The sequence below is a fragment of the Mustelus asterias genome, chromosome 10 (genome assembly GCF_964213995.1).
Source record: "Mustelus asterias chromosome 10, sMusAst1.hap1.1, whole genome shotgun sequence".
Lineage (NCBI taxonomy): Eukaryota > Metazoa > Chordata > Chondrichthyes > Carcharhiniformes > Triakidae > Mustelus > Mustelus asterias.
The window spans coordinates 56100448-56116386 of record NC_135810.1 but is presented as its reverse complement, the minus strand read 5'-3'; the positions used below and the strand labels follow the sequence as shown (position 1 = coordinate 56116386).

General features: G+C 44.6%; 1 protein-coding gene across 1 annotated transcript in view; it reads right to left on the bottom strand.

Moving 5' to 3' along the window:
- LOC144499446 (stromelysin-1-like) overlaps positions 1–15939 on the bottom strand; it is a 68904-nt gene that overhangs the window by 41140 nt on the left and 11825 nt on the right. Inside the window, exons 3-5 of the mRNA XM_078221432.1 lie at positions 14447–14592; positions 13420–13545; positions 3960–4121 (exon numbers count right to left, since the gene is read on the bottom strand). Of these exons, the coding sequence (XP_078077558.1) occupies positions 3960–4121; positions 13420–13545; positions 14447–14592 (434 nt within the window). The remainder of the gene's footprint in view (positions 1–3959; positions 4122–13419; positions 13546–14446; positions 14593–15939) is intronic.

Sequence of the window (15939 nt, the reverse complement as noted above, 5' to 3'; positions counted from 1 at the left end):
CAGCTCTGGGAATCGTCAACTTTGACAACGGACCCCATGAAGACTCACAGCGTAAAATCATAAGAAATAGGAGAAGGAAAGAGGCCCTTCTGCTCTTTGAGCCTGTTCCACCAGTTGATAAGGTCATAACTGATCAGATGTGGTCTCAGTTCCCCTTTCCTGCCTCTCTCCCAAAAGCCTCAACTCTCTTGCTGATCAAAGATCTGTTAAACGTAGCCTTGAATATATTCAACAAACCAGCCTTCAGTGCTCTCTGCGAATTCCAAAGACTAATGACCCTGTGAAAAAACATATTTGATAAGGTGCCATCAAAGTTTATTGCAAAAAATAAAAGCTCATGGCGAAAGGGATAACGTTTTGGCATAGATGGAAGATTGGCTAGCTATCAGGAAACTGGGAGTTGGCATAAATGGATCTTTTTCTAGTTGGCAGGATGTGCGAGTGCTGCGCCACAGGGATGAATGCTGAGGCCTCAACTTTTAAAAATTATACAAATGACTTGGATGAAGTGGCTGAAGGTATGCTTGTTAAATTTGCTGATGACACAAAGATAATTAGGAACGTAATTTGTGAAGAGGATGTAAGGAGGCTACAAAGGGACATAGATAAATGAGGGGCAAAGATCTGGCAAATGGACGATAATGTGGGAAAATATGAAATTCTTAATTTAAGAAGGAAGAATAAAAAATAAATTTATTATGCTGATGGTGAGAGATTGCAGCTCTGAGGTGCAGAGGGATCTGGGTGTCTTAGTGCATGAATCACAAAAGGTTAGAATGCAGGTCCAGCAAGTAATTAGGAAAGCTAATAGAATGTTATTGTTTATAGTGAGGGGAATTGATTACAAAATTAGGGAGATTATTCTTTAGTAGTACAGGGCATTGATGAGACCATATCTGGAATATTGTGTACAGTGTTGGTCTCCTTATTCCTGGAAAGATATAAATGCATCAGACACAGTTCAGAGAAGATTTACTTGACTAATATCAGGAATAAGTGGGTTGTTTCCTGAGGAAAGGTTGGGAGGTTAGGTTTTTAATTCATTAGAGTAAGAGACAATTTGATCTAAACCTTCAAGATCCTGAGGGGGTTTGACAGGATGGATGTGGAGAAGATATTTCCTCTTGTTGAAGAATCTAGAACTAGGGAGTAGTGTTTAAAAATATGTGGTCACTCATTTGGGACAGAAATGGGGAGAAACCTTTTCTTTCAGAGGGTTGCGAATCTTTGGAACTCTCCTCCTCAAAAGACATTGGAAGCGGAGTGAATACTTTGAACGCAGAGCTAGATAGCTTCTTGATTCACAAAGGGTGAAAGATTACCAGCAGCAGTTAAGAATGTGGGGTTGAGATTACAATCTGATCAGCCATGATCTACATGAATGGTGGAGCAGGCTCGAGGGACTTCCCCCTGTTCCTAATTTGTGTATTCTTATGTCATCATCTTCATTTTAAATTGGGGGACTCCTTATTTTTCTAGATTACCCCAGGAGAGGAAACATCCTTCCAGCATGTATGTCTGAGAAGCAGCCTCAGAATCTTATGTGTTTCTTTAATATCATCTCTCATCCTTCTAAACTCCAACCAAGACCAACTTGCTCAACCTTTCCTCATAAGAGAATCCCTTCATCCCAGGAATCAGGCTGGTGAATCTTTCATCCCAGGAATCAGGCTGGTGAATCTTTCATCCCAGGAATCAGGCTGGTGAATCTTTCATCCCAGGAATCAGGCTGGTGAACCTTTTCCAAATGGCGTCCAATGTGATTATATCACTTCATAAATAAGAACATCAAAGCTATAAACAGTGCTCCAGATGCAGTTCCTACTTTAACACTCTACCCGCTTGCAATCATGACCAACATTTCATTTGCTTTCATAATTACTTGCTATATTCTGAATGGTAACTTTTTTGATTCATGTATAAGGACACCCAGATCCCTCTGTACTGCAGCGTTGTGCAGTCTCTCTCCATCTGTCATAGGAAAAATATTGGAAGCAATTATTAAAGATATAATAGTGCACTCAGAAAGGTTCAAGATAATCAGTGGGGTCAGTATAGTTTTATGAGAGGGAAACTATGTTTAACCAACTTGGGGGTGGGGGGCGGCACGGTGGCACAGTGGTTAGCACTGCTGCCTCACAGTACCAGGGAACCGGGTTTGATTCCTGGCTTGGGTCACTGTCTGTGTGGAGTTTGCATATTCTCCCCGTGTCTGCGTGGGTTTCCTCCGGGTGCTCTGGTTTCCTCCTGCAGTCCGAAAGACGTGCTGGTTAAGTGCATTGGCTGTGCTAAATTTTCCTTCAGTGTACCCGAACAGGCACCGGAGTGTGGCGGCTGGGGTATTTTCAGAGTAACTTCATTGCAGTATTAATATAAGCCTACTTGTGGCTAATAATTAAACTTTAAAAAACTTTACTTCAATTTCTTTGAAGTAGTAATGTGTAGAGTGGATAAAGGGGAACCAGAGGATGTTCTGTGCTTAGATTTCCAGAAGTTTGCTGTGAAGAATAATAGCTCATGGTGTTGGGGGTAACATATTGGTGTGGATTGAATATTGATTAGCTAACAGGAAGCAGTGAGTACATTGAGAGGAGGACATAAGGAGGCTAAAAATAGATTAGTGAAGTGAATGGGTAAAGATCTGACAAATGGAATATTCAGTGGAAAAATGCAAAATCATCCATTTTGTCAGGAGGAATTGAAAAAAATCATGGGGATGATTCTCCCAGCCTGCTACACTGCTCTCGCAGCACAACGGGCCAGGAGACATCAGCGGAGGTCATTTCGTGGGCTCCCCGCTGGGTGTCATAGCTTCTACGCGTCTCCAGTGTGGAGGCGATTTCAATATTTAAATCCCTATTTACATCCCATTAGTGGGCCCAGGACAGACGTTTCCAGGCCCACTAGCATCTCCCCCCACACCACCTCTCCCCTCCACCCCACCCCGGCAGGAGTGGTTCAGTCCAGTGGTGTTTACGGCTGCTCCCCATGAACGGGGGACAGGTGGACTGACTGCACTGGAAGGAACAGAGGCCATGAAGGCCCCCCCAGGAGATCAGGGGTAAGGAGGGGTTTCCCTGGCACAGTGCCAGCTTGGCAGTGCAAGCCTGGACCCCTGGCACCGCCCAAGGAGCAAAATAACAATGCCCAAGCAGCAACTTGGCACTGCTGACCAGGCATTGAACAGTGCCAAGGAGGCAGGGCCAGAGGGGGTGGGGCCTAGTGGGGTGGGGTCTATTGGGGCAGGGCCTATAGTGGGGGCGATTGATGGGGGGGCTGGTTCTGTTGCCACTCTGCACAGGGATCAGTGACCTAGAGAGAGAGGGAGGATGGCAATTGGTGTTGGCCATCTGGTTGGGGGGGTCGGGGGGGGGGGGGGTTGTTGTGGAAATCCGTCTGGCCGGTGGGGAGGCATCGAAGCTGGTCCGAGAAGTTTGGGAGGCTAGCGATCGGGGTTGGGGAGGAAAGTGGAGTGCCAGAGGGGCAGGAATTGCAGGGCTGGCCAGCAATCGGGAAGCTGGCAATGCACGCATGTGCTGATCTCCTCGCTGACAGATTGACGCATGTGCAGTGGCCCACTCAGTGCCATGCTGCTGGCCTCTCTGATGGCAATAGGCCCCAATCCCTGATTTTCAGAGTGAATCCCGTTAAGGCACTCTGAAAATCCCACTAAAAAAAACCAACGGGAGTTCCTCCCATTTTCACGTGAATTGGGGACTTCGAATGTTTTTGAGAGAATCCTGGCCCATATTATCGAAATGGTGAGAGATTGCAGAATTGCAAAAGGTTAGTATGCAGGTACAGCAAGTATTTAGGACATTTAACAGAAAGCTAATAGAATCAAGATTTTGCTTGGCTACCAATATATCTAGGTTTTGTTTGACAGAGTTCTGGATTCTATTAAAAGAACGATATAATTGTAATTCAAAGATACAATATACAGGCCATTCTCATTGTACCATATAAAGACTGGATTCCATTCACATCATCTCTCGGAAGCTTATATCCATTAGTGTCCACATAACTATAAAAGGGAAACATCAAAGCATCTCGATCTTGGGAGTGACCGAGTCCCAGAGAGTGTCCAAATTCATGGGCAGCAACGAGGAACAGGTTGATTCCTAGAAAAACAATGTTAAAAAATTGAGTTCAAAACTGCTTCAAGAATAGGTTATTAAGCTTTAGTTTTCATTACTTAAATGCACAAAATCTTAGGTCTTTTGTGAATCCTCCAAATGCTGGAGATTATGTACGACGGATTTGCAGTTTGGCAGCAGACAGAGTCCATGCCCTCTCCAATTGCAGGCCTTGCCTTGCAGCCCTTACAACCACTCTCCCCTTTTCCCAGTTGGGCTCCATGCTCTGCAGCCCCTGCATGCCTCTAGCTACCTACCCCCTTCCCAGATCAGGGGTGTTGTCCTGCAGCCGACTCAAAGTGACAACCACATTACTGCTGGTCTGTTAGGCAAAGCCTTACCATCAACCCCACCCTCCCTGAGAAGGTGACGTGGTATCAGCAGTGATGCTGTGTGCTGAAGTAGAGATGCCATGAGCACTGCATGATGCAAGGTAGGCAAACAAGCCTCCAAGTCCCAAGCAAAGTGTATGCCGCAAGGTGCCCATCTGGCATTGTGAAACAGGTCGGCCTAATTGCATGCCAACGTGTCCTATTGATCCAGTGTGTGAGGATGATTCCCACCAGCACCCCTTTGAATCAGTACTCCACAGTCAAATTCATGCAAAACACATTCTCAACTTGTGCCACTGGAAAAATGTCCTGCCATTGGAGACTTGACTACCACAAACTGGATTTATGATGGCGTAAAACTGATTTTCATGCTCCTGTCATATTTCTCATTCCAGCTCGCCATGATACCCACTGTGGACTGGAGAGAACATTCCTATCCTTTGGGCTGTTCTGCTAATTTCAGATTTCCTCCCATTTAATACTTCTGCTTACAGTGACAAGTGACAAAGATGACAGGATGATGACTTCCAAAGGTCCAGCTGAGCAACAAGCTCCTCAATCACATTTTAATTTCATGTTTTAAGTTTCCTTCCTGCTTTTTTTTTGTTTAGGGTGGTTCCCCCCCGCTCGCCACTTATTTTTGGAGCTGCACTTCTTGCTTTCTCCCTGAGTTTGGTTATTTTAATTTAATTGTTTTAACCAAAAAGAAGGCAGAGCAACAATGGGAATACACTCAAATTAATTCTGTGGCACCAAGCTAATAATCAGTTTATGAATGGTTTAGTTCACATATACTTCACATTTCAGTGATTGTCCGAACTTTAATTGGACATAAAAGGAACATTAACTGTGGTTCTTTGCACCCATATTAAAACTAATGGCCAGGGCTCAATTTTACCGGCTGTTCATACCACGCTCTCGCTGCAGTGAAGTTGGAGAATTTGGCGCCCAGCCAAATCTCCATTCACTGCAGTGGGATGGGAAAATCCCACCGGCGCGAACACCCGAAAAATTCCAGCGCTGGTGTTTTATTCTCAGAATGGAACTGGTTGTGGAGATTCAATATTTCATGAAATTGAAAGGCAAAGGCATTCAAAACGAATATAGCTCCAAGGGACCATAAATGCCCCACTTGCACATAATTATAAATATGTGTGATTTTAAAGTGCTTTGTAAAAATATATTTATATATTCTTGTAGGTTTCAGCTTAGCTTTCCATATCTCATGATGGCCAGAGATTCAGTAAAGCTCCTCCCCCCCTCTCCCACCCGGCCACCACCCCAAGCACATACGCATTGTAATTGGCCTTCCTCCTCCACCATTGCACATACATACCTACGTTTCCCAGGGTGCGACATGGGTCTGGCCCCAGTGAGAATTTACCTCACTCAACATCCCTGCAAAGGCTGAGTTCCAGCTCCCTGTGGGGCCTTCTCCAGTCTCTTTATTGGCAGAAACGTTTCCTCTTACTTCATGTTGTAACTTCTTTCCTTGGTCATCTGGCAGCTGTCCAACAATTGGTGTTAGTGCAACTGAAAGTCTCCAGCAGGGAGTCAGTGGGAATGGCCAGAATAACTTCCCCAACCCTTCCAATCACAGCTTTTTAAATATTAATTTACGGGATATGGGCATCACTGGCTAGGCCAGCATTTATTGCCCATCCCTAATTGTCCTTGAGAAGGTGGTGGTCAGCTGCCTTCTTGAACGATTGCAGTCCATGTGGTGTAGGAAGACCCGCAGTGATATTAGAGAGGGAGTTCCAGGATTCTGATCCACCCACCTTGAAGGAGTGGCGATAATTTCCAAGTCAGGATGGTGAGTGACTTGGAGAGAAAGCTCCAGGTGGTGGTGATCCCATGTATCAGCTGTTGCTAGTCTTCTGGATGGTAGTGCTCATAGATTTAGAAGGTGCTGCCTAAGGAACATTGGTGAGTTCTGGCAGTGTGTCTTGTAGATAGTACACATGGCTGCCACTGTGCGTCGGTGTTAGAGAGAGCAAATATTTGTGTTAAAGGGGTGCCAATCAAGTGGGCTGCTTTGTCCTGGATGGCGTTGAGCTTCTTGAGTATTTTTGAAGCTGCATTCATCCAGGTAAATGGAGAGTACTCTATTACAATCCTGACTTGTGCCTTGTAGACGATGGACAAACTTTGGGGGGTGGGGGGGGGGGGGGGGTCCAAAGGTGAGTTACTCATTGCAGGATTCCTAGCATTTGAACTACTCTGGTAGCCACAGACCAGTTCCGTTTCTGGTTAACAGTAACCACCAGGACATTGATGGTGAAGGAATCATTGATGATAATATCACTGAATGTCAAGGGGGTGGTGGTTAGAATCTCTTTTCTTGAAGGTGGTCTTTGTCTGGCACTTGCATGGCATGAATGTTACTTGCAATTTGCCAGCCCAAGCATGGATATTGTCCAGGTCTTGTTGCATTTGGACATGGACTGCTTCAGTATCTGAGGGGTTGTGAAAAGTGCTGAACGTTGTGCAATCATCAGTGAACATCCCCACTTCTGACCTTATGATGGAAGGAAGGTCATTGATGAAGCAGCTGGAGATGGTTGGCTTAAACACTCCCCTGAGGAATTTCTCCCCTCACACTGTTCTGCTCTGAGTAGAGTATCTTTCTTTGGAGGAACAGCAAGAGTGGGAGGGAAGGAATCTGTGATTGGAGGAGCAGTTCCTCACAAATATTGTCTCTCCCATGTAAAGGGCCACCTTTTCACTTATTGGTTGTCCCCGTGATTGATTTTTCGTGGGCTTTTTTCGGTGAATTCACTTACTGCCCCTGTGTATTTTGAACACCGCGCTGTAACATTGTTATATTTCAAACCTCAACCTTACAAGTGAGCTCAGAGGATACGATATAAATCTAAACAATTTGATCTAGTCAGAGACATGGATAACAAAGCCACACGGATGGACTAACAGGTAGAAAGCAGTTATGCGTTGGCAGGCTGTGGCTGGTGGGATACTTCAGGGATCAGGACTTGGGCCCCAGCTGTTCACAATATATAGCAATGATTTGGATGTGGGGACCAAATGTAATATTTCCAATTTTGCAGATGATACAAAAAGGGTGGGATGCGTGTTGTGAGGAAAACGTACAGCGGCTATAGGACAATTTGGACTTTGTGAGTGGGCAAGAACCTGGCAGATGGAATATAATGTGGAAAAATGTGAGGTAATCCATTTTTTTTTACTGGTGTCACAAATAGGCTTGCATCAACACTGCAATGAAGTTACTGTGAAAATCCCCTAGTTGCCACATTCCGGTGCCTGTTCGGGTACACTGAGGGAGAATTTAGCATGGCCAATGCACCTGACCAGCACATCTTTCAGACTGTTGGAGGAAACCCATGCAGACGCGGGGAGAATGTACAGACTCCACAGAGACAGTGATCCAAGCTGGGAACTGAACCCGGGTCCCTGGCACTGTCAGGCAGCAGTGCTAATCACTGTGCCACCACGCTGCCTACATTTTGATGGAAGGAACAGAGGTGCAGAGTATTTCCTAAATGATAAGAAATTAGAAAGTGTAAACGTACAAAGGGACCTGGTGTCCCTGTCCATTATTCACTGAATCTAACCTGTATGTGCAACAATTTATTAGGAAGGCGAAGGGAATGTTAGCCTTTATCACAAGATGATTTGAGTCAGGAGTAGTGAGATCTTGCTTCAATTGTATAGACTGCACCTGAAGCACTATGTGCAGTTTTGGTCCCCTCAGCTCAGAAAGGGTATTATTGCCATTGAGGGAATTCAATGTAGGTTCATCAGACTTGTTTTGGGATGGCAAGATTGCCTTATGACGAGATTGGACAAACTGGGCCTGTATTCTCTCAAGTTTCAAAGAATGGGAGGTGATCTCATTGAAAACTACTAATTATTTAAAGGAATAGGCAGGGTAGATGCAGGTAAGATGTTTCCCTTGGTCGGGAACCTAGAACCAGGGGGCACAATTTCAAAGTAAGGGGGATGCCATTTAGAACCAAGATGAGAAGGAAGTTCTTTACACAGAGGGCTGTGAATATTTGGAATTCTCTACCCCAGAAGGCTGTGGAAGCTCAGATATTGACTATGTTTGAAGCAGAGATTGATAGATTTATGATTAACAATAGCGTAAAAGATTATGGGAAAAAGATAATGAAGTATCCAATCAGCCATGATCATATTAAATGGCATAGCAGGCTCAGTGGGCTGAATGGCCTATTCCAATGTTCCTATTTTAATTGGAAAGTTTGCTTTGTATTTAGCCTTTATTGGTGCTGCTGTTTGTGACAGTGATGATGGATTAGTTGTTTGTCAATTAATCTTTGTCGGCAGTGATCGGGATCGTGTCCACCCTTTACTCTGATTGCCTTCCAATAGATGGCAGTGAGGTTGGTTCATGTTCTAAGCTTGCATTGGCCACGATCTGTTTGGAATAGCACAGTCACTCAAAAGGGAAATTGGACCTTTCAGCTACAAATTCAATATATTAAGAGTGCTGATTTTGCAAAAAATAAAAGTCTCATAAATTTAGATATCTACAGCTGCACCATTATTTTTCATTGGCATGATGTGCTGAGAAAAATTGTGTTAAATCCAGGAAATTAATGATTTCCATTGATCATGGGAGGAGCTCCAATGACAATCGACAATGTGAAAATTCCAGGGAATTGTGGTGGGGCATGAACCTTTACACAACACATTTGCCCAATAATTTCCTGGGATTTTTATTTTGGGAAAATAAGTTGAAACCAAAGATGCTGAGGTTACACTGACACAAGTCTCAGGGAAATTCAGTGTCTCCATTTGGTGGAACCCAGTCAAATTATTTTTATACACCGCAATATGTTTGGATATTTTGTTGTCAGTTCACATTCCTAAGGTTCATAAAAACATAAGAACGGGGAACAGGAGTAGGCCATCTGGCGCTTCGAGCCTGCTCCGCCATTCAATGAGATCATGGCTGATCTTTCTGTGAACTCAGCTCCACTTACCCGCCCCTCACCATAACCCTTAATTCCTTTACTGTTCAAAAATTTATCTATCCTTGCCTTAAAAACATTCAATGAGATAGCCTCAACTGCTTCACTAGGCAGAGAATTCCACAGATTCACAACCCTTTGTGTGAAGACGTTCCTCCTCAACTCAGTCCTAAATCTGCTTCCCCTTATTTTGAGCCTATGCCCCCCAGTTCTAGTTTCACCTACCAGTGGAAACAACTTCCCTGCTTCTATCTTATCTATTCCCTTCATAATCTTATATGTTTCTATAAGATCTCCCCTAATTCTTCTGAATTCCAATGAGTATAACCCCAGTCTACTCAGTCTCTCCTCATAAGCCAACCCTCTCAACTCTGGAATCAACCTAGTGAATCTCCTCTGCACCTCCTCCAGTGCCAGTATATCCTTTCTCAAGTAAGGAGACCAAAACTGTACACAGTACTCCAGGTATGGCCTCACATGCACCTTATACAGCTGCAACATAATCTCGCTGTTTTTAAACTCCATCCCTCTAGTAATGAAGGACAAAATTCCATTTGCCTTCTTAATTACCTGCTGAACCTGCAAACCAACTCCTTGAGATTCTTGCACAAGGACACCCAGGTCGCTCCGCACAGCAGCATGCTGCAATTTTTTACCAGTTAAATAATAGTCCATTTTGCTGTTATTCCTACTAACATGGATGACCTCACATTTACCAACATTGTACTCCATCCGCCAGACCCTCACCCACTCACTTAGACTATCTATATCCCTTTGCAGATTTTCAACATCCTCTGCACATTTTGCTCTGCCACTCATCTTAGTGTCATCTGTGAATTTTGACACACTACCCTTGGCCCCCAACTCCAAATCATCTATGTAAATCGTAAACAATTGCGGTCCCAGCACTGATCCCTGAGGCACACCACTAGTCACTGATCACCAACCAGAAAAACCCCCACTCTTTGCTTTCTGTTAGCTAACCAATCCTCTATCCATGCCAATACATTACCCGCAACACCGTGCACCTTTATCTTATGTAGCAGTCTTTGGTGCGGCACCTTGTCAAATGCCTTCTGGAAATCCAGATACACCACATCCACAGGTTCCCCATTGTCCACTGCACATGTAATGTTCTCAAAGAATTCCATCAAGTTAGTCAAATATGACCTTCGCTACAAATTTGAAGTTTCACAATTGAGTTTGGGCATTCTCTGATGATTGGCTCACTTCCTGATTTCCCAGAGCAATTCCACCATTTAAGAGAAATATATCAGGCATATGATAGAATATTCTTCACTTGCCTGGCTGAATGAAGCTCCCAAAACAAGTGGCATCCAGACAAAAGTCAACCTACTTGATTGGCATCCCATTCACCATCTTAAACCTTCACTCTGTCCATCACCAATGCACAAGAGCAATATTGTTTACCACCTACAAGATGCACAAAGAGCTTCTGTATCATGAACTGGCCACAGATTCATCACCTACTAGATGTCTACAATGAAACTAGCAAGTGAAATATGAAGGGAGTGGACATTGACACTGACAACTGGGAGACTTGCCAACAGCTGTGACCTTTGATGGCTAACTTTGGAAGTATGAAGTCTCACAACACCAGGTTAAAGTCCAACAGGTTTATTTGGTAGCAAAAGCCACTAGCTTTTGGAGCGTTGCTCCATCGTCAGGTGAGTGGGAGTTCTGTTCACAAACAGGGCATATAAAGACACAAACTCAATTTACAAAATAATGGTCGGAATGCGAGTCTTTACAGGTAATCAAGTCTTAAAGGTACAGACAATGTGAGTGGAGAGAGGGTCAAGCACAGGTTAAAGAGATGCGTATTGTCTCCAGACAGGACAGTTTGTGAGATTTTGCAAGCCCAGGCAAGTCGTGGGGGTTACAGATAGTGTGACATGAACCCAAGATTACGGTGGAGGCCGTCCTCATGTGTGTGGAACTTGGCTATCAGTCTCTGCTCAGCGACTCTGTGCTGTCGTGTGTCGTGAAGGCCTCCTTGGAGAACGCTTACCCGAAGATCAGAGGCCAAATGCCCGTGACTGCTGAAGTGTTCCCCAACAGGAAGAGAACAGTCTTGCCTGGTGATTGTCGAGCGGTGTTCATTCATCCATTGTCGCAGCGTCTGCATGGTCTCCCCAATGTACCATGCCTCGGGACACCCTTTCCTGCAACGTATCAGGTAGACAACGTTGGCCGAGTTGCAAGTGTATGTACCTGGTGGATGGTGTTCTCACGTGAGATGATGGCATCCATGTCGATGATCCGGCACGTCTTGCAGACGTTGCTGTGGCAGGGTTATGTGATGTTGTGGTTACTGTTCTCCTGAAGGCTGGGTAGTTTGCTGCGGACAATGGTCTGTTTGAGGTTGTGCGGTTGTTTGAAGGCAAGAAGTGGGGGTGTGGGGATGGCCTTGGTGAGATGTTCGTCTTCATCAATGACATGTTGAAGGCTCCGGAGAAGATGTCGTAGCTTCTCCGCTCTGGGGAAGTACTGGATGACGAAGGGTACTCTGTCCGCCGTGTCCTGTGTTTGTCGTCTGAAGGGGTCGGTGCAATTTTTTGCTGTGGCGCATTGCAACTGTCAATCGATGAGTCGAGCGCCATATCCTGTTCTTATGAGGGCATATTTCAGCGTTTGGAGGTGGCAGTTGCGATCCTCCTCATCTGAGCAGATCCTGTGTATACGGAGGGCTTGTCCGTAGGGGATGGCTTATTTAACGTGTTTCGGGTGGAAGCTGGAGAAGTGGAGCATCGTGAGGTTATCTGTGGGCTTGTGGACAGTGAAGTGCAGAGATGACCGTCCTTGATGGAGATGCGTGTGTCCAAGAATGCAACCGATTCTGGAGAGTAGTCCATGGTGAGTCTGATGGTGGGATGGAACTTGTTGATGTTATCATATAGTTGTTTCAATGATTGTTCACCATGAACCCAAATGAAGAAAATGTCATTGATGTATCTAGTGTATAGCATCGGTTAAAGGCCCTGTGCGGTGAAGAAGTCTTGTTCGGACCTGTGCATGAAGATGTTGGCCTATTGAGGTGCGAATTTGGTCCCCCACGACTTGCCTGGGCTTGCAAAATCTCACTAACTCCTGGCTGGAGACAATACACATCTTTTTAACCTGTGCTTAACCCTCTCTCCACTCACATTGTCTGTACCTTTAAGACTTGATTACCTGTAAAGGCTCGCATTCCAACCATTATTTTGTAAATTGAGTTTGTGTCTTTATATGCCCTGTTTGTGAACAGAACTCCCACTTACCTGACGATGGAGCAGCGCTCCGAAAGCTAGTGGCTTTTGCTACCAAATAAACCTGTTGGACTTTAACCTGGTGTTGTGAGACTTCTTACTGTGTTTACCCCAGTCCAACGCCAGCATCTCCACATCAGAACTTTGGAAGGGCATTGATATGCGCTCGCAGAAACTAAAAAATCAGCTGGCTGAGAAGAGAGTCCAGAGAGTGGCCAGCAATTGTCCATCCTCAAACTCAGCCTCTCCTGCAGCCAATGCAGCAGAGACCGCTGTGCTAAAGTAGGGTTCCGAAAGCACACCAGATGCTGTTTGACACAGAGGTAACCACTCAGATAGAATCTGTCTTGTATAAAACTGCTCTCTTCTATTTTGACGAAGGTTTTATTTTAAACATGTCTTCAGATGGAGAACATAGAAATTTGGTACAAATATATTAATTGCCAAAATGAAAATGTACACAGCACATTTCCAGGTCTTGCAACCTTAATTCTTTTTGCACGTCAGGGCGATTGTTGCCAGAGTAACTCCAAGTTAAAAGTAATACATCCATTGTCCACTATGGTTATCATTTCATCTAATATTACAAATGCATGCCTGTGGCAAACAACCTGCCCCTCTGCTGCCTCAAATTTACTTGTTTTCCATCAGTAAGGACTCAAGCTATTTAGTTTATAGAGTTTTCATTAATGTTGAAAACACTTACCACTTTGACTTGTTGTCCAATTTTCATCATCATCGAAATGAGCATCACCACCAATACCTGGTCCAGGTCCAAAGGCATGGGCCAGAGTTCCACCTGGTCCATCAAAAGCACCTGAATCACCATGATCTATCAAAAACAATTGAATACATATGTCAGTAACGATTGACTTGCAGCTCAGGATGAAAATCATAGGTCCTTGTTTGGACAGGAATTAAAATATAAGAATGCTGGAATAATACAGTTGAGCAATCAGCAGCTGTAATAAGGCAATGTTTGCATTTCAGGTGTATATTATTCATTGGGCTGAAGCCTTGTGTTTCCTCTTTTGCCTTTAGTCTATTAACAGGTTTTTTTTGTTTTATTCTTCATTCTCGGGATGTGGACCTCTTTAGTAACGGCAGCATTCATCGTCCTTGAGAGGTAGTGGTGAGCTATCACCTTGAATTCAATTCAAGAGTTCAGAGTCAACCATGATAGTTGGGGATTAGGAGTCGTATACTGTCCAGACCAAGTATCGGATAACAGATACATTTCACACAAGCTTGTTAGTGAACCAAAGAGCTCTGTAGTTACTATTGGGTCACCATTACTGATGCTATTTAAAACTCCACAGCTGGAATTCTCTGACCTCTGCAGCTGCTGGGATTCTCCGGTTCTCCGCTGCAGCGAATGGAGTTTTGGCTGAGCACCAAATTCTCTGTTTTCGCTTGGAACAGTTGGGGGGCAAGTGGTGGGGGGCACAACTGAGATTGGAGAATCTTGGCCCACATCTATTTAAAGAATTGAATGTAAATTCACTAGTTGCGAAAGCAGAATTTAAACTGACGTTTCCAGATTGTTAGTCTCAGTCTCCAGATTCTGAATCCAATGAAATAAACATCTATTATTATACTACATGCACCTGAAATATCACAACCTGCTCATTTATTTGCAGATGCAAATTGGTCCGCAAGTATTTCCAGAATTTTCTGTTCTTATGTCGAATTTCCAGTATTTGCAGTCAGCTGATTTTATTGTTTGAACATACCTCCAAAATCAAATTTAATTTCAATGTCTGCAGGAAATGTTGTCTGTGTAAATGTCAATGGAGTAACATCAGCCCAAACTTTAAAAGCCTTTTTCAAAGTATCATCCACAACATTATTCGGCAAGTCCTGTGTATATTTCTGCACCCTGTGGAGACAAAGTCCATTACATCACTATCTGTAAAAACGTCTTCACTTTCACTGAACCACTTACTCCAATTCAGGGTTGCAGAGAGCCAGAGCCTATCCTGACAGACACTGGGCATTAGGCACGGTACACCCAGGACAGGACGCCAGCCCATCACAGGGCACACAAACAGCTAGCTACACTGAAGGGCAATTTACCATGGCCAATCCACCTAACGTGCACATCTTTGGACTGTGGGAGGAAACTGGAAGACCCAGCGGAAACCCACATAGACACCAGGAGAATATGCAAGCTCCACACAGAGGGCGGGTTTTATGGCCTCGCTCGTCCCGAAACAGTAAAATCCCACCCAAGGTCAACTGACCTTTCCATGGTCCACTCCTCGGCCTTTCTGATTCCCGTGGTGGGCGAGGCAGCAAGATTCCGGCCAGATAGTCACCCTGGAGTTGTGAGGCAGCAACCGCTGTGCCACCCTCATCCTTAAAAGGTTGAAGGATAATTATGCTGATTGTGTGCAGGTGTTTCTGAGATCAATGTTTGCCCTTCAGAAAACAGCTCATGCCATCTGCTCCAGTCACTTCCACAGTGACAAACATTGGCATCCAAACAGCGGAGTTCAGATGGCCAGTTTCCGGGGAGAGATTATGTGAATCACTGAGTTGGAATGAAATGAATTCTGAGAGGAGAACCAGTTCCTGATCTTCTTCAACTGCTGAACCCATGGATTTAGACAGCCAAGGGCCTGCCTGCAAATTGAATTCAGCAGAACATTTTCAATTCATTTGAATGTGTCCCAGCAGCATGAAATGTTTGGGGCACCTCTGTATGAAATGATTCTGCATTTGTGCAGTGTTGTATAACTGTCTGATTGAGCTGCCCAACACCATGTAGACCAGGGCTTTCTACAGCAGGCCCTTGTGGGCAAGGTCCTAAACTCAGACAAAGTCTCCTTGAGGGGTCTGGTAACCCAGTCGTTCTGCTGCTGCTTACAACATTGGCTATCTCAGTGGACTGGACAACTGGTTTATGATGTAGAGTGATGCCAACAGCGCAGGTTCAATTCCCGTACTAGCTGATGTTATTCATGAAGGCCCCATCTTCTCAACCTTGCCCCTCATATGAGGTGTGGTGATCTTCCGGTTAAATCACAACCAATCAGCTCTCCAGCAGCCTATGGTCATCTGGGATGATGGTGACTTCATCTTTCACTTACAACCTGGAGATTACAGTCCTCATAAATCCTCAGTCACTCATTGTGACTTTGAATTCAACAATTCTGATCATTTGTGGTTAGCATCAGAAAATGATAATGAAAGCTCCTGGGTTGCTGTAAAATTCCCACTGGCT